Raw genomic sequence first — 27,554 nt, forward strand, 5'->3', positions numbered from 1 at the left:
TTGGCTTTAAGAAATAATATATTATAGTATGTACGATTTATCTTTTTTGCTGATATTTATAATATTTTTAAAAATATTAAGATTAAAATTTTATTTTTAAAACCTATTTTCATGTATTTTTATATTTTTAAAGTAATCTCATTTTAGTAACTAATGAGAGTAAGCTTTTTTTAGAATGAATTTAATTAATTTGTAGTTACTATTTAGTAATCTTAATTTATTTAAGTTTTTGATAATAAATAGTTAGAATTCTGATGGTAAATTTGGATTTAATTTCTTGTTAATCAATAGAAAAAATGTTTAATAAATTTCTATTTTTGATGAAAATGCTATTAAAGATAAATAAATATTCATATAAAGAGTTTTCAATAGCTATATTTAGAATATTTATTATCCAACAAAATAAATAAAGCTTATATGTTTGTTAATTTTTATAAGCAATTATTCAAATTCTATTTGCTATAAAATTATTTAGATTTTAATGTTTTTTAAAAGTTAAAAAATTAATTTAAAAAACAAAAACAATCATCACATTTTAAAAGATTAAACTTAATTATTTATTTTCATAATAATTGAATTGAATTCTGATAATTAAATGAGTAAATATTTTTTTGTTTATTATTAGGATAAATTTAATAAAAAAATTAATGGATAATACACAATTTGAATTTAATATCAAGGTAATTATTTGAAGAAAGATAAAAAATACCAATATTTAATAAGATAAGAAATGAATGTTCATCTTATTGTTTAGTTTGAAGGTCCTTTTGCTTACTTAATAAAAGTAAAAAATTTCATAAATTTTTAAGTAAAAATAATATTTAAATGAATAAAACCAAACTCTGGTTTAAAGAAACTTGTTTTTTATTTTTAAATATAAAAAGGAGAGTAAAATACTAATAAAACATAGTAATCAATAAATTAATTCAGGAATTTAAAAGTCTTTATAAATATAATGAGTTAATAGATTGAGAAATAAAAGATTTTGCTTTATTAATCATAATTAATTTTTAAAAATAAAATTATCTTTCTCAATTACAAATACTTAAATCAGTCAATCTTATTGTCCCTTACCTTTCAATATGAACATAATATTCTGTTTTTCATACTTGATTATGATTTTAAAACTTTGCTAAAGTTAGATATTGCATCAATCATAGGTAATACATTTTTTAAAACTTTTAGTAAATCTATCTAAAATTCAGTCAATGAGATAACTTAAAAAATAGTAGAGAAGTCAAATAGAGTTGGTTCATAATTAAATGATAGTTTAATGCAAAAAAAATAAATTGAATCATTATTATTTTTTTAAATGAGCAATTAGTTAATCAATGATAGAATAGCATTCAAAGTTTTGAGCAATTTTTTTATTAAGCAAAAAATGAAATAAATTTAGATGGAAAGAAATACTAAAAATGGATATTTAAATTTGATTATTAGCATTAAATGATTTTTTGTTTTCTTTCATTTTAATTATAAAGCGAATCCCTAAAACCTAACAACCAAGTGTAAATTAAATCAAATAATATTGCAATCTTCAGAATTAATCATATAAATTGGATGAAAATTTAGGGTTACTAAGCTCAACAAAAAGATTTAATTTTTCTGTCAAAGATATTTTATCATTTATTTGGAATTTTTAAAAGTAAAAAATAAAATAATAACCCAATATTTGATAATAAATTTAATCTTATTTTTATTTTTCATAAAAAGGAAATTGTTTTAACTTGCGATAAATAAAAAATATTTAATTAAAGCTATAAAATTTAAACAAAATCTTATTTTATAAATATTAATTTAATTTAAATTTATATAAAATAGAATTATTATTCACCTTAAACTCAAACAAATTAAGTCTTAGACAATTTAAGAAACAAAAGACACTTAATAAACTGCAGTATTAATAATTGTTACTAATGCAGTGCACCCCAAATATGCTAAAAATGTAATAGCTCATATTATTTGTATCAGTAAAATAATTATTTCATATTAATACAAAAAATTTTAAAAATTTAAGATTATAAATAAATATATAAAATTTTGCTAATTAATTTATTAAACTTACATAAATTAATTAAAATACTAAATTTTTAGTAAGATAGATCAATAAAGAAAAGAATGTTTAAAAAATATTTAAAAAATATAAGAAAAATTCTTAAATTTTTTATGCAGAACCTTGAGTTCGCAATCTTAGATAATAGGGCATCATTAAAACTCTTATTTTATATTTTATTATCACTTTTATAAACAAAAATTAAATTTTTAAAAAGATGATTGATAAAAGTGTTTAGATATACATTTTTTATTAAGCATTTGTTAAGCTATTTTATATTATTCATTCCCTTTTTATTAAAATGAAAATTAGAAATACATGCTTGAGTTGTAATGATTCATTTTGTGATTTATGTGATACAACAGGAGTATGTTAAACATGCAAATAAGGCTTTTTTCTATAAAATTAATAATGTAAGCCATGCTTAAAAGATTGTAAGACATGCGTTGATAGTTTAACATGTAAATAATGCTTTGTGTTATATGCTTAAGTTATAGACGGAAAGTAATTCTTTAAAAACTATCAATCCTAAATTATATAAATTTAATATTAAAAGGTGTTAGTGTCCAGATAAATCATATGAAGGATTTTCAGGTAGTTTACAAATTTAATTTGAAATTTTAGTAAAAAGCTACATTATAAAAAAATCTTTAACAAAATTAAAGTTTAATATTTTTAATTTGATGGATTCAATGATATTTTTAAAAATAATACTTAATTATTAAAATTGATCTATCTTTAGAGTATTTTAACAAAATATTGCTTTTTTTTGGTTTATAAATTTTAAATTATGAATGTTAATGTTTTTATAACAAAATTAGATGTCTAATGTGTGAGAAACCTTGCGTATCATGTACTTCTTAAAAATTTTGCACAATTTGTGTGAATAATTTAATCCCAAGAAGGTAAGCATATTTATATATTCAGTATTTTTACTAACATACTTAAAAATAAATAGTGATGGATCATGTGGTTGTTAAGATGGGTAATATTAGGACACTATAAATTAAAAGTAATATTTTCACATGATTAATTTGATATTTAAATTAAATATATCCTAAAACAAAAAAGGTGTATTTAATGTGATGAATCATGTGGAACTTGTAGCTCAAGTAGTTTTTGCAATACCTGTGCAAGTGGATTTGAATAGATGTAAAATTATTAATAAGCTTAGTTTAAAAATAACAATTTAAATTCCATTTATATTATATTAGTGATCCAGGAGTATGTGTGAGAAAATGTCCAACAAATTCTACTCTTATATATGAGTATTATTTTAAAGAAATAGTTTATAAATTTATTTAATTAATTTATAACAGCGGTAGCAAATATACTTGTCAATGCAATAAAGGGTACTTTCCTGTTCTAAATAGGTAAAATAAAATTCTCTTTTAGTTATAATTCTTCTACCTCTAAGTTTGTTTATTCTCTAAAATATAAATGAATATTATAAAATATTGATTATACACTTAAATTGTATTATCTAATTAATACATTTTGTTTATTGATAATCCAATTTTATTACAAAACTAACTTATTAAAACTAGGATTTTTATTTTTGCATATAAATTATAGCTTATATTAAATTGTTGCTTGCAATTAATGTCCAAATGGATGCTCTTCATGTACGGACTCTAAATCTTGCTAAACTTGCATAGATGGATTTTATAAGAATACTACAACTTGTTAATAATGTAGTCCTACTTGCCTAACTTGCACATATTTAAATGTATGCTAAACATGTTAGCTTGGATACTATTTAGAATCGTAAATTAATTAAACATTTAATTTATATTATAATCATAATAAAAATTAGAAGCAAATGTGTAAAATGTGATATAAGTTGTAAGACTTGTGTTGACAGTAAAAATGATAATTGCACTTCTTGCTTTGAAAATTTTACATTAATTATTAAGTAAAATTAATTTATTTATTTAAAATATATTTAAAAATATTTAAAAACTGTAAATAGAACATCAACTTATGGTGTTTGTGTAAAAAGTTGCAATAAAAATGAAGTTTTTGACAATAATTATAATTGCATCTGCTCACCTTTATATCTTCGTGAGTAAATAATATTTTGTTTTTATTATTCTTTTCATTATGGTAGATTTATTCAGATCAAATATATTTTTTTTTTTTGCAAAGAGTAACCTAAACAATTTAAATCGTATTTTATTTACTGAAAAAAAAAATTTTAATTTTTAACTAGTGAAAAAAATGTTTGTTAACAGATTCAGCCAGATGGAACTATTATTTGTGGTCCAAATTATTTTTTTGAAAAAGATTCTTAGAAATGTCTTTTATGTATTAGAGATATTTAACAAAATATTCCTTGTGTAACATCTTGCAAAAAAGAATAATATTTTGATAATATTAATTTAACTTGCTCTTAATGTCTTCCAGAGTATGGAAATAAGTGTTAACATAGCTGCTCTAAAAACGAATATATGGATAATATTGGTATATGTAGGCTTTGTCACAAATCTTGCAGTGAATGTAAGGGACCTTTAGAATCAGATTGTTTATCATGCACTAACTAATTAGTATTCTAGCCAACTCTTAAAAAGTGCGCATAGTGTGAAGAGGGATAATTTTATAATGAAATTATGAAAAGTTGTGATTATTGCGATTATACTTGCCTCGTTTGTTCTGGTAAAAATGCTGATCAATGCATTTTATGTTCGGTTGGTTTGTATTTTAGTCCTGTTTCAAATAAGTGCTTAAAATAATCAGAATACAATAGCGAGTAGGAATAAATTAAATAATTACAAACAATAGGATGCATATTAGATAACTAGCAAGCAGAAAATAATGACTGCAAAAACTAATTTGATTCAAGCCAATTTTTGAATAAAATATTAGAAATACTATCTATTATTAATATTACTTTGGCTTTCTTCTCTTCTATATTTACTTCTTCTGGCTCAATTATTTCTTGGGTATTTATTCAAAATTAATAAATGATCTCTAACTATATTTTTTCTACAAGATTAGCCTCTATTTGGATGAGCAGTTTCGAGCTCAAAACAAGTTATGCTCATCACATATTTACGATAATTCCTAATCCTTTTAAATATAATACTTAAAAATAAGATGAACTATATAATTTTAACTAGTTTGATACAATATTTTAAGTTAACACATATTGGAATAGTATCTATAATAATTGCTTTTTACTTCTACTTACTCTTATGATATTTTTCTTCATGCTTATCGTATTTGGTATTTTCAATAAATAAAATAATAATCAATCTAAAAATTAAATTGAAAAATTGTATAATTATCTTAAATGGAATCTCTTTATTAATTGGTTCAGAGTCATTTCAAGCTTTTGTATTTTTAACATCAGCTATCTTTTCATATGGCAGTAACAATTTTAAATTATGGATTTGGTTCTAGCAGGGATTTTCTTAATATTATACATACCTTTATAAATATATTGGATGATTAGAATCGGATTTACTTTCAGTCAGATTTCTTTCTAAGATATTTAATATTTTGAAAATCTAATTGAAAAAATAGAAGTATCACATATATTAAAAAGGTTGTTTTGGGTTATATTTGAATGGAAAAAAGTAATTATAACTATATTATAGGCATTTTTTATCTTTGATAAAGACAAACAACATATTGTTTTTTGGTTGCATATTGGTTTAAATCTAATTTTTATGATCTATCATGTTTGGCAATAACCTTTTTAAGAAAAATCTACAAATAAAATAATAATTATTCTAGAATTATTTCATACAATATTAGTCATAATAATTGGTATAGTTAATCTTCAAAATGACTCCTTATCACCTCAATAAAACACATCTTTAATTCAAATGCTCCACAAAGGTAAATTTGATTTAGAATTTTTTAAAAATTAAAAGGATATTTTATATTGAGAAAATATTTTTGAAATTTAAAAAAGAATGATTAATTAACTCAATTAATTTTATAAAACAGTTTATTAATATTTATTTCTCGGGCTATTAGGTTTCTCTGTTATAACTTAGAGTTTTTTCCTCGTTTAAAAGATAGTAAATTATATACATGAGATGTTAGTAAAGAATTTGAATTCACGTAGTAACACCTCTATAAATATGGTAGCTTAATTAGATGAATCAAACATAGAATAAATTCTTGATATGTTAGATAATAATAAAGCTTTCTAAAATAAATTCTAAAAAGGCAAATGATTTTTTATCAATAAAGATGCTTATTATATTTTATATTAAAATGTTTATTTATTTATATAAACCATATTAAAATTAATAATAAATTTAAATTTGATATCAATTAATTTTGTTTTTGTTGTATGCGTATATTGAAATGCCAGCAAATGCTTTTAATTTTTTGTAAATTCAAAAATTAACTTAGACAACATTTGGGCATGGCATGAATAAATTTATTATAAAGTATTAGTAAATTTATGATTATTTTTTAATTGTGTTTATAATTCTTTTATTTCCTTTACATTTTTAGTATCTTTCTTTGATCCCTCACTACTAAAATAAAATATGTGGTTAAGTTAAGCTGGTTTATAATTGATTGTATTATTTATGTTAGAGGTATTACGCATTTTAATTGAATCCCATAAATATTAAATTATGGTCTAAATGCATAATTTGTGTGTTCATGGAGTAATTTAAAATAAAAATCAAACGTATACTTTTGGTTGATTAAAATGTGACTTTATTGGTCAGTTTTAAACCTCATAATTTTTTTATGGATTGAAATACAAAAGATATAAATTTTTTGCATAATAATTTAGTCGAAAATAGTAAATTTAAGATTCATAAATCTATTATCAAAAAATGATTTCTTTTCATTATTTTATTTTAAATTTAACAAATATTATTTTGAAATAAATAAACTAACTAACTTACAAAAAAGCTCTAGATTTCTCAATACCCTTTTTAAAAAATAAAATTTAAAATGAATGTTAATTTTTTTAATTTTTCTATTTATTCTTTAATTGATTTCCAATAAAAACAGGTTACTACTACTATTTTTAAAAACATATAAATTATTTTTTGATAAGAATTATTTCATTTAATACAATTTTTTCCCTGGACTGTAGTTAGATAAATTAGACTTAAAAGTAGAAATAATTTAAATTATTCTGCTTTAATATATTAGTAAAAATATATAAAAATTAAAAATTAATAAATATATAAATTTATTTAAAGCAAATAGAATTGTCAAAGCTATTTAAAAAGTTAAGCTCACATTTGTTTTTATAAATTGAATAGAACAATTTTAATAGCTTGAATTAATCAAAACCCCTCACTAATTAATCTTTAACATAAGTAAAAATACAAATAAAGACAAAATGAATCATTCAATTAAGACCATATATTTTATTCAAAGAATTGGATCAAGAAATTATAGTTAATACATGAGATTTACTTACAAATAAATTATTAATTTAAAAAAGAAATAAGAAAAGTAAAAGTAGAAGGTATTCTAACCTAAAGTAAACTCAAAATGGTCTTAAAAAAATTGTTGTTTGATGTATAAGTTTTTTTATACTTTTTTATCTACATAATTGAAACTGTGTTCTCAGATTAAATCCAAATTAATCCTAACTGGTTTGAATTAAAAGTAAGAAACTTAAAATATATTTTGCTTTTAAATGTATTTGGGTATTATTTATTAGGAATAAAAAGCTTTGATTGTATGTACACCTACTGATCAAAACCCAATTTATTGGTAGCTTGACTCATAAGGATATATTTAAAAATAAGTAAAGTTAATTCAGTGTTAATGTACAACAGACACAAATGACAAATCCTTTGTGGTAAAATAATTTTATTTTAATTATTTTAAATTTTAATTTAATAAAAAGAATAATAATATGTTATACATATTTACTTATGAAAGTGGTTTTTACTCTACTGTTTCATTTAGTGATATTGTAAATGCCTTAGATTAATCATCAGTAAAGTGCTTATAATATTAAGAATCAGGATAATAAAAAACAAGACATTTTTTTTATGTAATCAGCAAAATTATTAAAACAAATTTATTTAAACTATTTAATTATTATTATTATTAAATAGAATGAATTTTTCATTATAACATTAAAATCTAAGCTTATAATTAGAAAAAATTTTGATTTGGATAGCAATAATATTGATAGTAATGTTATAATTAATAAAACATTCAATCATTTTTCTGAAAATGATAGTAGATGTATTACTTATTTTGACGGGTAGTCAAGTTATATTTTTTGGAAAGGGATAGAATATTTAATCAAAAGATCTACTACTGGTGATTATAAATATTATCTTATAGATGTAAATTGTTTAAATTTAATCTTAGTTATTAATTTTTAAATAAAAAATTTTAAAAATTAGGAAAACAGCTTATTATTCTTTGATAATGTTTCTAATTCAATCTAATAATTTCAATTTGACAGTAATAATAATTAAGTAATTAAGAAAAAAAGTGTTATTCTTGATTAGGGCTCTATTTTTTCTCAGCTTTTTACAATTCCAGGATATGTAAGTTTTTATTTAAAAAACTAAGTAAAAAAAATACATTTAATAAAAGCCAAATTAAGTAATTGCCGTTTACAAAGATAACTTGCTCTAATTATATAATACATAAACTCTAAATTAACTTTATTCTATTGATAATTCTTAAATTGGCACATCTTTAAACTAAATAAGACCTTTCAATTTAATATTGACATATCAAGTAAGAAATTTAAAATATAAACACAATTTAATCACTTGGTGAATTTTTAAAAAATATAAAACAATTTTGAATCTTAATTATAAATTTAGTAACGACAATAAAATTAATTATCTCTTATTTTATTAATAAAACAATGTTTATCTTTAATTGCTTCAATTTATAATTTAAATATAATAGTAATTTAAAATATTTAAATCTAATTTTATTAATAAAAATATAGAATGTATTAATTGTTGGTACAGATAAATATACTTTAGCATATTCAAATAATGCTTTTTCATCCTAAAAGATCTCAATAAATAATAAATATCAACTTCCATGCACAGATATCCTATACAGAAGAGTTTTTTAAAGCGTAAGATTTTTATTTTTATTTTTAATTAATAATTTAATAATTATTTTTATAGATAAAATCTTAGATATTATTTGATTCAACTGATTACTACTTTATAACTATGGACGATTTAGTTTGTAACCCAGGTTAATACATGGATTCAAAGTAATATTTTTGCATTTTATATTTTATTATTTATATTTTATTAATATCAAAAGAAATATTTGTCAAACATGTACAGATAGTCAAGTTTTTCTTAAGTAATTTTCTTTTTATCTTTACTAATAGTTAAAAAAAACTTTTTTTATTTCATTTAGTGATAAATGTTCAGATTGCCAACCATCATAAGTTAAAATGTATTTTTAACATTTTTTAATTTTTCTATAAAATGATTTTTATTATTAATAGCAATTAAACTTGCTCACCATGCCCATAAAACTGCTCTAAATGCTTGAAAACTCAATAATGTTAAATTTGTATAACAGGATTTACTTTAATAAGTAATAAATGTCTACAATAAATAAATAATTGTAAAACCTAAACATCTGAAAGTTAATGCTCAGAATGTGTTTCAGGGTATGTTTTAACTAATAATTAATGCTTCAAATAAATAGCTAATTGTAAAACCTAAACATCTGAAAGTTAATGCTCAGAATGTCTTTCAGGGTATGTTTTAACTAATAATTAATGCTTCAAATAAATAGCTAATTGTAAAACCTAATAATCTGATACTTAATGCTCAGATTGTGTTTCAGGGTATGTTTTAATTAGTAATTAATGCTTCAAATAAATAGCTAATTGTAAAACCTAAACATCTGAAAGTTAATGCTCAGAATGTGTTTCAGGGTATGTTTTAACTAATAATTAATGCTTCAAATAAATAGCTAATTGTAAAACCTAAACATCTGAAAGTTAATGCTCAGAATGTGTTTCAGGGTATGTTTTAATTAATAATTAATGCTTCAAATAAATAGCTAATTGTAAAACCTAATAATCTGATACTTAATGCTCAGATTGTGTTTCAGGGTATGTTTTAATTAGTAATTAATGCTTCAAATAGATAGCTAATTGTAAAAACTAAATATCTGAAAGTTAATGCTCAGAATGTGTTTCAGGGTATGTTTTAATTAGTAATTAATGCTTAAAATAAATAGCTAATTGTAAAACCTAATAATCTGAAAGTTAATGCTCAGAATGTGTTTCAGGGTATATTTTAATTAATAATTAATGCTCCCAATAAATAGCTAATTGTAAAACCTAATAATCTGATACTTAATGCTCAGAATGTGATTCAGGGTATGTTTTAACTAATAATTAATGCTTCAAATAAATAACTAATTGTAAAACCTAAACATCTGAAAGTTAATGCTCAGAATGTGTTTCAGGGTATGTTTTAACTAATAATTAATGCTTCAAATAAATATCTAATTGTAAAACCTAATAATCTGATACTTAATGCTCAGATTGTGTTTCAGGGTATGCTTTAACTAATAATTAATGCTTAAAATAAATAGCTAATTGTAAAACCTAAATATCTGAAAGTTAATGCTCAGAATGTGTTTCAGGGAATATTTTAATTAGTAATTAATGCTTAAAATAAATAGCTAATTGTAAAACCTAATAATCTGAAAGTTAATGCTCAGAATGCGTTTCAGGGTATGTTTTAACTAATAATTAATGCTCCTAATAAATATCTAATTGTAAAACCTAATAATCTGATACTTAATGCTCAGATTGTGTTTCAGGGTATGTTTTAATTAGTAATTAATGCTTCAAATAAATAGCTAATTGTAAAACCTAATCAACTGCTAATTAATGCGCAGTATGTGATTCAGGATATATTTTAAATAAAGAAAAGTAATTATATTAAAATTTAAATAATTTTTAAAATAAATGTGGATATTCTTATTTATTTTTTATTAAAAAAAAGAACTTGCTAAAATGATTAATGTTAAGAAGGATAATTCTTAGATAGCTCATAGTAATGCTAGTCTTGCAGCTAGAATTGTAAAATTTGTTCATCTTCAACAATATGTTTGACTTGCAATCAAAACTACAATTTAAAGTAAATTTAATTTGCATATTCTTATAATTTATTTAAATCTAAAATTTAAAAGTTTACAAAAATAATGTATACCTTGTGATAATGATCAATTCTATGATGCTATTTCTTAAAAATGTACTACATGTATTAAAGATATGACTAATAAGGGTTTATGTGTGGCTTAGTGTGCAACAAATCAATATTATGACAAGGCTAATCAATAATGTTAAAAATGTTCTGTTTAATATTAATGCAAGCCAAGTACTTCCTGTAGTGACTAATAATATTACGATTAAAGCTAAATGTAATGTAAATCTTGTGATAAAACTTGTTTAACATGCTAAGGCCCTCTCAGGTCAGATTGTAAGTAATGCCAGAAACAATATGTACTTATAGAGGGTAAATGTGTTATGAACTGTGAAATTGGCTAATATTTTGATGAGGGGAACCAGAGTTGTAAAATTTGTAATGGTAATAATAACAGCCAATGCACATATTGTTAAATCGGAAGTTTTTATGATAAAAGAAGTAAAAAATGCTTAAAGTGTGATGCTTCATGTAAAACTTGTGAAGGAACTGGTATTAACTAATGCACATAATGCTTTTAAGATGCTATTTTAGCCAGTGGATTTTGTTAATAATGCTAAAATGGATTTTATTATGATCCAAAATTATTAGCTTGCATTTAGTGTGATAAAAGCTGTAAAACTTGTAAAGGTGGAAGTAAAAACGATTGCTTATCATGTGAAACTAAGTTTAATCTAAACAAAAATCAATGCACAATATATTAAAGTGATGAGTAATGTTAAAACATAACATCTTATGATGAAAATGTATTTGATGAGTGCTTCTAAGGCTATTAATTTGCTTAACTTTCTTCTATTTATCTTTAGTTTTTGATTTTGAGTTCAATCTTACTTTCTTTTTTGCTAATTTGCATTTCTCCACTTTTCAGTCCAGTAAGCTGGTGCTACTTACAAATTTAGCAATTAATTGGAAATTACATATTTTCCCCTTACATAAATGTATTATAGATAAACCATTATCACTTAAAATACAGTTATATGCATAATATTTTCAATATCATCCCTAACTTCTATATTTAAAACTCTTCAACTTAGTTTAACTTAAATTTATTAAATACTTTTATAAGTGTATAAAATATTTCTGATAATTACTCAAACAATTGCTTTTACCAAATAGTTATATTTTTGGTAGTTTCTTTTATTAGTATTATCCTACTTATAAAATAAAGATTCTTCTCGAAGACTATAAATTGGCTAGATCGTTACATTAACTGGAATTACATGATTGGAGCATTAAGATTAATTTCAAACTTTATTATCTTTAATTTCTTTTTACTGCTTAGCTCAAAATCTTGCTTATCTGTTATTGATTACTCCTTTTTTTCAGCCTTTGCTATCATTTATTCACTATTTCATTTTCTACTTTTCTCTAAACTTAAATCAATAGATAAATATGGCCAAAATTCTAACTTGTAATTAATATCCCTTGCTTCTGTAGGCACTGAGAGAATTCATTTCCTATAAAGAATATTTTGGATAGGTTTTGAATTAAGAAAGCTCATAATATCAATTATGCAAGGAGCTCTAATGCTTTCTAGTAACTAGTATAAATCAGTTCCTTGGATTCATTTTGTAATAAATATTTTTTACTTATTGTTGAATATAAAATACAGGCCTTTTAAATAGAAAAACAATAATCTAATGTTAACTTTAATGGAAACTTTTCATACGCTTTTGATATTTTAGATTTCAATGGTAACTTCTACAAATAGTGAGCCTTCGACTTTGGAATAACCATTTTTATAAAATAATAAAAACTCTTAAGTTTTGTTTGGTTACATTTTCATAGCTTTAATGGCACTCTTTGTAATAACTTATATGCTATTTTGTATTTACAAAATAACCAAATACATACTCAAAAATATATGTAAGAGACGCTAAATCTAAACAAAAAGTTGTGTAAATGTTTCAATTAACTAATAATTATCCTCTTCTAATACGAGTAAAATAGACTCATAAGATTTTATTATAAATCACTTAGAATAAAAAGAGATACATTGGACAAAAAATCCATTAAATAAATAGTTTAAATTAAAAGATAGCAAATAAGTAGTTCAGTTATCATCAATTTAATAACTTTGAAATCCATAAAACATAAAAAAAATATTTTAAGAAGTTCTTTTTTTCAGTTAACTATATGTAATTTATATTAACCTTTATAAAAAAATTTAAATATCTATTAAAAAATTTAACTATTTTACATTTCAACCAATTTATAATATAAAATTATTAATTTTTAGTTTTTTATTTAAAATTTAAGGGAATTATAATATTTTTTTTTTAATTTTACTCACTTTTAACACTCATTAAATTAAAAATCTATCCACTAATAGAATGAATATTTTTATGACCTTTTTTACCTGAGGCTTATCATTAAATTATTGGATTTTTTATTTGATTGTATACATTTTTTTTACAATTATTTTTCTTAATTTAATTCTAAATTATTGAAATTATTTTGAAAAATAATTTAATTTAAAAAAAATATATCTTTTTTTTAATATTGTTTTTTTCATACAAACTATCATTATAATAATGGAACATATGCAAATACAAATTATGCATATTTTGGTGCTACACCATTTTTTCAATTTTCGAATTTAGGTGATATGATCACAAATCCAAATCCTGCTACCTCTATTTGGATGAGCAGTTTCCAGCTCAAAACAAGTTATGCTCATCACATATTTACATTAATTCTTAATCCTTTTAAATATAATACTTAAAAATAAGATGAGCTATAATTTAAATGATAGTAAATTATATACATGCGATGTTAGTAAAGAATTTGAATTCATGTAGTAACACCTCTATAAACATGGTAGCTTAATTAGATGAATCAAACATTGAATAAATCTTTGATATGTTAGACAATAATAAAACTTTCAAAAATAAATTCTAAAAAGGCAAATGATTTTATCAATAAATATGCTCATTATATTTTTATCAAAATGTTAATTTATATATGCAATATTAAAATTAACAATAAATTTAAGTATGATGTCAATTCATTTTACTTTTTTAAAGCAGATAATGAAATGCCAACAAATGCTTTAAAATTTTTGTAAATTCATTAAATAAGCTAGAAAAAATTTAGGCATGAATAAAGTGGTTTTAATAATAATAGTAAATTTATGGTTTTTTTTATTGTGTTAATAATTCTTTTATTTTGCTTTACATTTTAGATATCTTTCTTTGATCCCTCACTTCTAAAATAAAATATGTGGTTAAGCTAAGTTAATTTATAATTGATTGTATTTTTTATGTTATGACATATTACGCATTTTAATTGAATCCCATAAATATTAAACGAGGCTCTAAGGTTGTAATTTGTTTATTTACTGAGTAATTAAAAATAAAAATCATATATTCTTTTGATTTTTTGATTGATTAAAATGTGATTTAATTGGTCTGTTTTAAACCTCATAGTTTTTATATCCATTTAAATTAAAAGTTGTAAAATTTAATGCAGAATAACTTAGGTGAAAATCATATCTTTAAGATTCATAATTTTATTATCAAAAAATTATTTGTTTTCATTGTTTTGTTTTATTTTAAGTTTAACAAATATTATTTTAAAATTAATATACTTAAAAAAAGAACTAGAATTTGCAATATCTTTTTAAAAAATAAAATTTAAAATTAATATTGTTTTTTTGTTTAATTTATTTTGGTATATTTTACAATTTTTTTGAATTACTTTCCAATAAAAATAAGTTTTTACAACCATTTTAAAACAAGATAAATTATTTTTTAATAAGAATTACCTCATTTAATACTATTTTTTTCATCAAATGTAATAGATAAAGTATTTAAAAGTAGAAAAAAATACTAATTTTTTGTATTAAAAGATAAATAAAATTGGAAATAAATAAATAAATTTATACTTTTATTAAAAGCAAATAGAAGTGTAATAGTTATTTAAAAAGTTAAGCTCAAATTGGTTTTTAGAAATTAAATAAAACAACTCTAATAGCTTGAATGAATCAAAACCCCTCACTAATTAATCTTTAACCTCAGTAAAGATGCAAATGAAAATTTAATCAATCATTCAATTAAAACCATCTATCTATTTTGTTCAAAGAATCGGATTAGTTATTTATAACAAATACATTAGATTTACTTACAAACAAATTATTAATTTCAAAAGAAATAAGAAAAGTAAAGGTAGGTTTTCTTACTTAAAGTAAACTCAAAATGGTCTAAAAAAAATTGTTTTTTGATTTATAGGCTTTTTTATTCTTTTTTATCTACTTAATTGATATAGTTCTCTCAGATAAAATTTAAATTGATCCCAACTGGTTTGAATTAAAAGTAAGTAACTTAAAACATATTTTTCTTTTAAAATATATGCATATTATTTTAATAGGCATATAATGCTTTGATTGTAAGTATACTTCCTGATCAAATCACAGCTTATTGGTAGCTTGATTCATAAGGATATATTTAAAAATAAGTAAACTTAACTGGCTGTTAATGCTCAACATCAACATAAGACAAATCTTTTGTGGTAAAATAATTTTAATTGAATAATTATAAATTTTAATTTAAAAAAAAGGATTAGAATGTTTTATACATATTTATTTATAAAACTGGTAATTACTATACTGCTTAATTTAGTGATATTGTAAATGCTTTAGATAAATCATCAGTAAATTGCCAATAATAATAAGGATAAGCAAATACAAGATATTTTTTTTATGTAATCAATAAAACTTATAAAAATCAAATTTATTTAAAATTATTTATTATTATTAAAAAAGAGCGGATTTTATATTATAACCTATCAATCTTAGCTTATAGTTAGAAAAAATTTTGTTTTGATTAACTAAATGAGTAGTACTGATAGCAATGTTATAATTAACAAATAAATCAAAAAATTTTCTGAAAATGATAGTAAATGTATAGCTTATTATGACGGAAATTCAAGTTATATTTTTTGGAAAGGGGTAGAATATTTAATCTCTACAAGTACAGATTATAAATATTATCTCATAGATGTAGATTGTTTATTAAATCTTAATTCTTTATTGTTAAATAAGAAATATTTATTTTTAGGAAAACAGTCGATTATTTTTTGATGGTTCACAATCAATATACTAATTTTAATTTGACAGTACTAATTAAAATCTAGTTAAGAATATATTTATTCTTCTTGATACAGGTTCTATCTTTTCTCAGCTTTTTACAGTTCCAGGATATGTAATTTTTTATTTAAAAAACTATATAAAAATACCTTTAATAATAGCCAAATTAAGTAATTGTCACATACACAAAGCAATAACTCTAATTATTTGATACATAAACTCTCAAATTTCTTTATTCTATTGGAAACTCCTAAATTGACATATCTTCAACGAATAATCCTTTCGACTTAATCCTAACATATCAAGTAAGAAATTTAAAATATAAACTAATTGTAATCACTGTGAATTATTAAAAAATACAAAATAGTTTTGAATTTTAATTATATATTGAGTTATTAATGACAATTAGCTCGTTCTTTTTTTATTAATAAAAACAATCTTTTTCTATATTTGCTTCAGTTTAAAATATAAATCAAATAAGGATTTAAAATATTTAAATATTATTGTTTAATAAAATATATAGAATATAATTATTGTTGGTACAAATGAATATATTTTAACATATCAAAGTAATGCTTTTTCATCCTAAAATATCTAAATAAACAACATTTATCAACTTCCATGCACTGATATACTCTACAGAAGAATTTTTTAAAGTGTAAGATTTTTATTTTTAATTAATAATTTAATAATAATTTTTTTAGACAAAATCTTAGATATTATTTGATTAAACTAATTACTACTTTATAACTATGGACGATTTAGTTTGTACACCAGGTTAATACATGGATTCAAAGTAATATTTTTGAATTTTATATTTCATTATTTATATTTTATTCTGATATCAAAAGAAATTAATGTCAAACATGTACAGATAGTCAAGTTTTTATTAAGTAATTTTCTTTTTATCATTATTAATAGTTAAACAAAACTTTTTTTATTTTATTTAGTGATAAATGTTCAGATTGCCAACCATCATAAGTTAAAATGTACTTTTTAACATTTTTTAATTTTTCTATATAATGATTTTTATGATTAATAGCAATTAAACTTGCTCACCATGTCCATAAAACTGCTCTAAATGCTTGAATACCCAATAATGTTAAATTTGTATAACAGGATTTACTGTAATAAATAATCAATGTTTTCAACAAATACCTAATTGTAAAACCTAATCATCTGCTAGTTAATGCTCAGATTGTGTTTCAGGGTATGTTTTAACTAATAATTAATGTTTCCAATAAATAGCTAATTGTAAAACTTAATAATCTGATACTTAATGCTCAGATTGTGTTTCAGGGTATGTTTTAATTAATAATTAATGTTTCAGATAAATAGATAATTGTAAAACATAAACATCTGAAAGTTAATGCTCAGAATGTGCTTTAGGGTATGTTTAAATTAATAGCCAATGCATTCAACAAATAACTAATTGTAAAACCTAATCAACTGCTAATTAATGCTCAGTATGTGATTCAGGATATATTTTAAGCAAAGAAAAGTAATTAAAATTTTTAAATTAAGAATATTTTATATTTTTAGCATTTTAAAATAATTTTTTGATTTTTTTCATTTATAAACTTTAAAAGTAAGTTAGAGAGTAAATATATTTAATCCTGAATAGATATACTTATTAAACTTCAAATAAATTTTAACATAAAAATATTTTTATTAAAAAAATTGAATATTTTTAAAATAAATGTTTATTTTTTATTATAAAAAAGAACTTGCTAAAATGATTAATGTTAAGAAGGATAATTCTTAGATAGCTCATAGCAATGCTAGTCTTGTAGCTAGAATTGTTAAACTTGTTCATCTTCCACAATATGTTTGACTTGCAATCAAAACTACAATTTAAAGTAAATTTAATTTGAAGATTCTGATAATTTACTTAAATCTAAAATTAAAAGTTCATAAAAAGAATGTATATCTTGTGAAATTGACCAATTCTATGATACAATTTCTTAAAAATGTACTACATGCATTAAAGATATGACTAATAATGGTTTATGCGTGGCTTAATGTGGAGCAAATCAATATTATGACAAGGTTAATTAATAATGTTAAAAATGTTCTGTTTAATATTAATGTAAGCCAAGTACTCCCTGTAGTGACTAATAATATTACGATTAAAGCTAAATGTAATGTATCTCTTGTGATAAAACTTGCTTAACATGCTAAGGTCCTCTCAGTTCAGATTGTAAGTAATGTCAGAAACAATATGTACTTATAGAGGGTAAATGCATTATGAGCTGCGAAATCGGCTAATATTTTGATGAGGGTAGCCAGACTTGTAAAATTTGTAATGGGAGTAATAACAGCCAATGCACATATTGCTAAATCGGAAGTTTTTATGACAAAGGAAGTAAAAAATGCTTAAACTGTGATGCTTCATGTGAAACTTGTGAAGGAACTGGTATAAACTAATGCACATCATGCTTTTAAGATGCAATTTTGACCAGTGGATTTTGTTAATATTGCTTAAATGGATTTTATTATGATCCAAAATTATTAGCTTGCGTTTAGTGCGATAAAAGCTGTAAAACTTGTAAAGGTGGAAGTAAAAATGATTGCTTATCATGTGAAACTAATTTTAATCTAAACAAAAATTAATGCACAATCTATTAAAGTGATGAGTAGTGTTAAAACATAACAACTTATGATGAAAATGTATTTGATGATTGCTTCTAAGGATATTAATTTGCTTAAATTTCTTCTATTTGTCTTTAGTTTTTGATTTTGAGTTCAATCTTACTTTCTTTTTTGCTAATTTGCATTTCTCCACTCTCCAGTCCAGTAAGCTGGTGCTACTTACAAATTTAGCAATTAATTGGAAATTACATATTTTCCCCTTACATAAATGTATTATAGATAAACCATTATCACTTAAAATACAGTTATATGCATAATATTTTCAATATTATCCCTAACTTCTATATTTAAAACTCTTCAACTTAGTTTAACTTAAATTTATTAAATACTTTTATAAGTGTATAAAATATTTCTGATAATTACTCAAACAATTGCTTTTACCAAATAGTTATATTTTTGGTAGTTTCTTTTATTAGTATTATCCTACTTATAAAATAAAGATTCTTCTCGAAGACTATAAATTGGCTAGATCGTTACATTAACTGGAATTACATGATTGGAGCATTAAGATTAATTTCAAACTTTATTATCTTTAATTTCTTTTTACTGCTTAGCTCAAAATCTTGCTTATCTGTTATTGATTACTCCTTTTTTTCAGCCTTTGCTATCATTTATTCACTATTTCATTTTCTACTTTTCTCTAAACTTAAATCAATAGATAAATATGGCCAAAATTCTAACTTGTAATTAATATCCCTTGCTTCTGTAGGCACTGAGAGAATTCATTTCCTATAAAGAATATTTTGGATAGGTTTTGAATTTAGAAAGCTCATAATATCAATTATCCAAGGAGCTCTAATGCTTTCTAGTAACTAGTATAAATCAGTTCCTTGGATTCATTTTGTAATAAATATTTTTTACTTATTGCTGAAAATAAAATACAGGCCTTTTAAATAGAAAAACAATAATCTAATGTTAATTTTAATGGAAACTTTTCATATGCTTTTGATATTTTAGATTTCAATGGTAACTTCTACAAATAGTGAGCCTTCGACTTTGGAATAACCGTTTTTATAAAATAATAAAAACTCTTAAGTTTTGTTTGGTTACATTTTCATAGCTTTAATGGCACTCTTTGTAATAACTTATATGCTATTTTGTATTTACAAAATAACCAAATACATACTCTAAAATATCTGTAAGAGACGCTAAATCAAAACAAAAAGTTGTGTAAATGTTTCAATTAACTAATAATTATCCTCTTCTAATACGAGTAAAATAGACTCATAAGATTTTATTATAAATCACTTATAATAAAAAGAGATATATTGGACAAAAAATCCACTAAATAAATAGTTTAAATTAAAAGATAGCAAATAAGTAGTTCAGTTATCATCAATTTAATAACTTTGAAATCCATAAAATAAAAAAAAATATTTTATGAAGTTCTTTTTTTCAGTTAACTATATGTAATTTATATTAATCTTTATAAAAAAATTTAAATATCTATTAAAAAATTTAACTATATTATTTCTACTTATCCTTGTGATATTTATTTTTCATTTTTTTTGATTGTTTTTGGGATCTACAATAAATAAAATAAAATAATAATTAATCTAAACTTGAAAAAATATATTAGTACCTAAATGTAACCTTTTTATTAATTGCTTCAAAGTCATTTCAAGTTTTTATAATTTTAACTTTAGCTATCTGTTAATACATTTATACTGATTTAAAATTATAGATTTGGTTCTAGCAGTGATTTTCTTAAAATTATACATACCTTTGTAAATATATTTGATGATTACAATTGGATTTACTTTCAGTTTCTAAGATATTTAATATTTTGAAAATCTAATTAAAAAAAAAGAAGTAAGTATCGCATAACTTAAAAATGTTTTTTTTTGGATGATATTTGAATGAAATAAAGTTATATAGCAATTTTTTAGTTTACTTAAATAAAGATAAAAATCTGATTGATTTTTGGCTGTATGTTGTTGATTTAAATCTAATTTATGTGATCAATAATATTTAATTCTTTTGTTTAAATTTTAAGTACATCTCTTTGATCCCTCATTTCTACAACAAATATGTGGTTAAGCTAAGCTAATTAAATTATTTATATTATTATGTTATGGCATAATACACATTTTAATTAAATCGCATAAAAATTAAATTTGGATTTGAGTGTTTAATTTGAAGGGTTTTTGAGTAACTAAAAATAAAAATCAAATTTATTGTTTTTATTAAGTAAAATTTGGTTTAATTGGTTATGTATAATTCTCACAAATTTCATATCCTTTAAAATACAAAAATATTTAAATTTTATGAATAATAGTTTAATCAAAAATAGCATTATTCTATTATCAAAAAATGATTTCATATCATTTTTTTATTTTAAGTTTAATACATATTTTTTTAAAGTAAATAAACTTAAAAAAATCTCTTGATTATAAAAATCTTATTTAAAGAAAAGGTTGAAAAATTATGTTTGTCTATTTAATCTTTCTTTTTTTTACTATTTTTTTTAATTCCCACCCATCTTATAGAAGCTTCTGCAACCATTTTAAGACAAGATAAATTGTTCATTATAAATACTTTTTAAATTATTAAAACTATTTTTTTAATATTTGGCTGGAATGTAATAAACAAAGTAGATTTAAAAATAGAAAAAAATATTAGTTTCTCTTCATTAAACGTTTGTATATATTAAAATAAATTTGTACTTTTATTTAAAAAAAATAGAAGCGTTAAAGTTATTTAAATAATTAAGCTCGCATTTTTTTAGGAATTTAAAGGACACTTTTAATTACTTGAATTGAAAGAATCAAAACCCCACACAAATTAATCTTGAACATTTTAACATGAATTAAAATGTAAGTGCAAAATTAAGAATCTTTGAATTAAAACCATCTAATTTTATTCATATAGTTGATTAAGAAGTTAAAACAAGTAATTTAGTTTAAAAACAAATAAATCATTAATTTGAAAAAGAAATAAGAAAATTAAAGGCAGTCATTCTAATTTAAAGCAAATTCAAAATGGTCTTAAAAAAATTGTTGGTTGGTTGGTAGGTTTTTTTATACTTCTTTATCTAGATAATTGATATTGTACTCTCAGATTAAACTTAAATCGATTCTCTTTGGTTTGAATTAAAAGTAAGAAACTTAAAACATTTTTTACTTTTAAAAATATATGCATATTATTTTAATAGGAATAAAATGCTTTGATTGTAAAGACACTTCCTGATCAAAAAATAGTTTATTGGTAACTTGATTCATAAGGATATATTTAAAAATAAGTAAACCTAATTGGCTGTTAATGTCCAATAAATGAATCAGATAAATCTTTTGTGGTAAAATAATTTTAATTGAATTATTATAAATTATAATTTTATAAAAAGGATTAGGATGTGTTATACATATTTATTTATAATACTGGTGTTTACTATACTGCTTAATTTAACGATATTAAAAATGCTTTAGATAAATCATCAGTAACTTGCTTAGAAAATCATTAAATATAACCATACTAAACAAAATATTTTTTTTATGTAATAAAACATTTATTTAAAAACTACTTCATAATAAATATTATTATTATTAAAAAAGTATGGATTTTATATTATATACTAACAATTTATAGAATCTTGGTTTATAGTTAGAAAAGATTTAGGTTTGAATATTATTTATGATAATTCTAGCCCTGATAGCAGCAATGTTATAATAAAGAAACGAGTCAATTTATTTTATGAAAATGATAGTAAATGGATTATTTATTCTGATCATGATGACAATAAAAATTATGCTTTTTGGAAAGGAGTCTAATATTTAATCCCTTTTGGTGAATTTTCTAATTATTAATACTATCTCATAGATGTATATTGTTTAAATTTAATCTTAATTTATTAAAAAATTATTTAATTATTAGGAAAACAGTCAATTATTCTTTGATGGTTTAAATTCAATCTACAAATTAGAATTTGATAATACTAATAAAATATTAATTTTGGAAAAAAGTATTACTCTCGATTAAGGGTCTATTTTTTCTCAGCCTTTTACAATTCCAGGATATGTAAAATTTTATTTTATAAGCTAAATAAAAATAAATTTAATAAAAGCAATATTAAGTAATTGTGGTCTATATAAACTAATAACTCTAATTATATGATACATAAACTCTAAATTAGCTTTATTCTATTGAAAATTCCTTAATTGACAAATCTTCTGTGTCAAAACCTTTCAATTTAATCCTAACATATCAAGTAAAAAATTTAAAATATAAACACAATTCAATTAAAAAAAAGAAAATAAATAATTTTGAATATATCTGGGCATGTATTTGAAATACGCACCTGGTGTGTAAAAAAAATAAAAATTTAAAATTTTAATTTTTTAATTTTTAAGTGCGCATTTATAGAAAGTTACCATTTAAAATATTTAAATCTAATTTTATTAAAAAAATATAGAATGTATTAATTGTTGGTACAAATAAATATACTTTAGCATATCAATAAAATGCTTTTTCATCCTAAAAGATCTCAATAAATAATAAATATCTACTTCCATGCACAGATATAGTCTTCAGAAAATATTTTTAAAGCGTAAGATTTTTAAGTTTAGTTAATAATTTAATAACTATTTTTTTAGATAAAAACTTAGATATTATTTGATTCAAATAATTATTACTTTATAACTATGGACGATTTAGTTTGTTTACCAAGTTAATACATGGATTCAAAGTAAGGTTTTTGTATTTGAAATTTCATTATTTATTATTTATTTTGATATCAAAAGTAATTAATGTCGAACATGTTCAGATAGTCAAGTTTTTATTAAGTAATTTTCTTTTTATTTTTATTAATAATTAAAAATTTTTTATTTCATCAAGTGATTAATGTTCAGATTGCCAACCAACATAAGTTAAAATGTACTTTTTAACATTTTTTAATTTTTCTATAAAATGATTTTTATGATTAATAGCAATTAAACCTGCTCACCATGTCCATAAAACTGCTCTAAATGCTTGAATACTCAATAATGTTAAATTTGTATAACAGGATTTACTCTAATAAATAGTCAATGTTTTCAACAAATACCTAATTGTACAACCTAATCAACTCCTAATTAATGCTCATTATGTGACTCAGGATATTTTTTAAATAATAATCAATGCTTTAAAAATATAGCTAATTGTTAAGCTTATTAAGCAAATGGTTAATGCTCAGTATGCATTTCAGAATATATTTAGATTAATGGCCAATGCTTTCAATAAATAGCTAATTGTTAAGCTTATTAAGTAAATGGTTAATGCTCAGTATGTGCTTTAGGATATGCTTTAAGTTAAGAAAAGTAATTTGAAATTTAAAACTAAGAATATTTTAATCTTATATTTGAAGCATTTTAATAGTATTTTTTAGTTTAATTCAATTTACATTATTTATTTTTAAAAGTTAGACAGTAGATAAATTTAATGTTTAATAGATAGATTTAAAAAATTTAAAATAAATTTTAATGATTTGAAAATCTTGTCAAACATTTTTTCACATAAAAAGATTTTTATAATTAAAGATTGAATATCTTCAAAATAAAATAAAATGATAAAAATAAATGCAATTTAAATTCTTATTTATTAACAATTATAAATTAGAACTTGCTAAAGGTAATGTTAAGAAGGATAATTCTTAGATAGCTAATAGTAATGCTAGGCTTGCAATTAGAATTGTAAAACTTGTTCATCTTCTACAATATGTTTAACTTGCAATTAAAACTACAATTTAAAGTAAATTTTATTTTTTTGTCTATTTTAATAAAATATTTAATTCTAATTTAAAAGTTTATAAAAGTAATGTATATCTTGTGGTATAAATCAATTCTTTGATACTATTTCCTAAAAGTGTATTGCATGCATTAAAGATATGACTAATGGGGGTTTGTGTGTTGCTTAATGTGCAGCAAATCAATACTATGACTAGGTTAACCAATAATGTTAAAAATGTTCTGTTTAATATTAATGTAAGCCAAGCATTCCTTGTAGCGACTAATAATATTACGATTAAGACTAAATGTAATGTATCTCTTGTGATAAATCTTGCTTAACATGCTTAGGTCCTCTCAGTTCAGATTGTAAGTAATGTTAGAAATAATATATATTTATAGAGGGTAAATGTATTATGAACTGTGAAATTGGCTAATATTTTGATGAGGGTAGCTAGAGTTGTAAAATTTGTAATGGGAATAGTAACAGCCAATGCACATATTGCTAAATAGGAAGTTTTTATGATAAGGGAAGCAATAATTGCTTAAAGTGTGATGCTTCATGTAAAACGTGTGAAGGAACTGGTATAAATTAATGCACATCATGCTTTTAAGATTAAATTTTAATCAGTGGATTTTGTTAATATTGCTAAGATGGACTTTATTATGATCCAAAATAATTAGCTTGCTTTTAGTGCGATAAAAGCTGTAAAACTTGTAAAGGTGGAAGTAAAAACGATTGCTTATCATGTGAAACTAATTTTAATCTAAACAAAAATCAATGCACAATCTATTAAAGTGATGAGCAATGTTAAAATATAACAACTTACGATGAATATATATTTGATGAGTGTTTCTAAGGCTATAAATTTGCTCAGCTTACTTCTATTTGTCTTTAGTTTTTAATTTTGAGTTCAATCTTACTTTCTTTTTTGCTAATTTATATTTCTCCAGCTTCCAGTCCAGTAAGCTGGTGTTACTTACAAATTTAGCAATTAATTGGAAATTACATATTTACTCCGTACATAAATATATTATTGATAAACCATTATCACTTAAAATATAGCTATATGAATAATGTTTTCAATATTATCCCTAACATTTTTAGTTAAAACTCTTCAACTTAGTTTAACTTAAATTTGTTAAATACTTTTATAAACGTATAAAATATTTCTGATAGTTACTCTAGCAATTGCTTTTACTAAATAATTATATTTTTGCTTGCTACTTTTATAAGTGTTGTCTTACTTATAAAATAAAGATACTTCTCAAAGACTATTAATTGGGTAGATCGTTACATTAACTGGAATTACATGATAGGAGCATTAAGATTAATTTCAAACTTTATTATCTTTAATTTCTTTTTACTTCTTAGCTAATTATCTTCCTTATAAATTATTGATTATTGCTTTTTTACAGCCTTTGCTATCATTTACTCATTATTTCATTTTCTACTTTTCTCTAAACTTAAATCAATAGATTAATCCAGCCAAAATTCTAACTTATAATTAATATCCTTTGCTTCTGCAGGCACTGAGAGAACTAATTTTCTATAAAGAATATTTTGGATAAGTTATGAATTTAGGAAGCTCATTATTACAATTATCTAAGGAGCTCTACTACTTTCTAGTAACTAGTATAAATCAGTTCCTTGGATTCATTTTGTAATAAATATTTTATACTTGTTTTTGATTTTAAAATACAGACCTTTTGTTGATAAAAATAATAATCTAATGCTAACTCTAATGGAGATTTTTCATATGCTTTTGATATTTTAGATTTCAATGGTAACTATTAAAAATAATGAGCCATAGACTTTGGAATAACCGTTTTTATAAAATAATAAAAACTCTTAAGTTTCATTTGGTTATATCTTCATAACTTTGATGTTACTCTTTGTAATTTCTTATATGCTATTTTGCATTTATATAATAACCAAACACATACTCTAAAATATCTCTAAGAGACGCTAAATCAAAACAAAAAGCGATCTAAATATAACAATCAATTAAAAATTATCCTCTTCTAATATGAGTTAAACCGTCTCATAAAATATTGATATTAATCACTTAGAATAAAAAGAGATATAATGGACAAAGAACCCTTTAAATAAAAATTTTAAGCTAAAAGATAGCTAATAAGTTGTTGAGTTATAATCAATTTAATAATTTTGATATCCATAAAAAATAATATAAAAATATATATTTAAGGTTAATTTGAGTTCAAGTAAATAAATTTTCTGTATTTATTTTATTCTTTATAAAAAATAAAAAATTTTGCTAAAAAAATGAATTTATTTATTGAAATTAAATTATTAAATAGATAATTTTACTATTTAAATTTGCTATTTAAAATTTAATCAAATTATAATATATCTTTTTAAATTTTTCATTCACTATAACCACTGATAAAATTTAAGATCTATCATGAAGTGAATTAATAACTCTTTATACGACTTTTTTTACTTAAGCTGTATGAACTATTATCATTAGATCATTTGATTTTTGATTGATTGATTATATATCTTTTTAACAATTATTTTTCTTTATTTAATTCGAATTTTATTAAATTATTTTGGAAATATAATATACCTTTTAAATATATCTTATTTTTAAAAATTATTAATATCTTTTTTAAAAAGAAATTTTGATTATTAAATAAATAATTAATATTTTCTTTTAAAATAAATAAACATGTATATTTTAAAATAATTAAATTAAAAATATAATAAAATAAATATTTTTTAATATAAAGCAAAATAAAATTATTAAATTTATTAATCTATTTTATAGCAAATGCAGGAATTAAATTCTTAATTTTCCACATCCAGAAGAATTTAATACCTAGAATTGCTATATTTAATATTTTGAAAATCTAATTAAAAAAATAGAAGTAAGTATTGCATAACT

The 27,554-nt window shown here is 21.4% G+C and overlaps 4 protein-coding genes across 4 annotated transcripts; all 4 read left to right on the forward strand. All coding sequences in view use genetic code 6, as the record gives it.

Moving 5' to 3' along the window:
- Window positions 1-2,881: 2,881 nt before the first annotated feature.
- On the forward strand, window positions 2,882-5,153 carry TTHERM_00099990 (surface protein; the record flags this gene model as incomplete). The annotated part of the gene is made up of 10 exons (XM_001012147.2): window positions 2,882-2,958; window positions 3,012-3,065; window positions 3,125-3,205; window positions 3,268-3,321; window positions 3,373-3,426; window positions 3,629-3,820; window positions 3,870-3,968; window positions 4,026-4,121; window positions 4,266-4,995; window positions 5,046-5,153. The coding sequence occupies 10 exons, from the start codon at window positions 2,882-2,884 to the stop codon at window positions 5,151-5,153; spliced, it is 1,545 nt and encodes a 514-aa protein (XP_001012147.2).
- A 2,526-nt stretch (window positions 5,154-7,679) lies between these two features.
- TTHERM_00100000 (surface protein) lies at window positions 7,680-13,292 on the forward strand (the record flags this gene model as incomplete). Its single annotated transcript, XM_001012148.3, has 10 exons — window positions 7,680-7,844; window positions 7,893-8,042; window positions 8,107-8,343; window positions 8,404-8,550; window positions 8,600-8,746; window positions 8,967-9,101; window positions 9,154-9,245; window positions 9,489-10,937; window positions 11,011-11,145; window positions 11,198-13,292. The coding sequence occupies 10 exons, from the start codon at window positions 7,680-7,682 to the stop codon at window positions 13,290-13,292; spliced, it is 4,752 nt and encodes a 1,583-aa protein (XP_001012148.3).
- A 2,115-nt stretch (window positions 13,293-15,407) lies between these two features.
- TTHERM_00100020 (surface protein) lies at window positions 15,408-19,935 on the forward strand (the record flags this gene model as incomplete). Its single annotated transcript, XM_001012150.2, has 13 exons — window positions 15,408-15,524; window positions 15,580-15,720; window positions 15,769-15,912; window positions 15,974-16,210; window positions 16,269-16,412; window positions 16,459-16,602; window positions 16,821-16,955; window positions 17,002-17,093; window positions 17,340-17,798; window positions 18,022-18,156; window positions 18,208-19,159; window positions 19,403-19,792; window positions 19,834-19,935. 13 exons carry the CDS (start codon window positions 15,408-15,410, stop codon window positions 19,933-19,935), a joined length of 3,192 nt encoding a protein of 1,063 aa, XP_001012150.2.
- Window positions 19,936-21,930: 1,995 nt separating this feature from the next.
- Window positions 21,931-23,649, forward strand: TTHERM_000100047 (transmembrane protein, putative; the record flags this gene model as incomplete). Its single annotated transcript, XM_012796609.1, has 8 exons — window positions 21,931-22,047; window positions 22,104-22,244; window positions 22,293-22,385; window positions 22,501-22,767; window positions 22,820-22,963; window positions 23,010-23,153; window positions 23,358-23,492; window positions 23,551-23,649. 8 exons carry the CDS (start codon window positions 21,931-21,933, stop codon window positions 23,647-23,649), a joined length of 1,140 nt encoding a protein of 379 aa, XP_012652063.1.
- Between the last annotated feature and the right edge of the window lie 3,905 nt (window positions 23,650-27,554).

The sequence above is a fragment of the Tetrahymena thermophila genome, assembly GCF_000189635.1.
Source record: "Tetrahymena thermophila SB210 genomic scaffold scf_8254716, whole genome shotgun sequence".
Lineage (NCBI taxonomy): Eukaryota > Ciliophora > Oligohymenophorea > Hymenostomatida > Tetrahymenidae > Tetrahymena > Tetrahymena thermophila.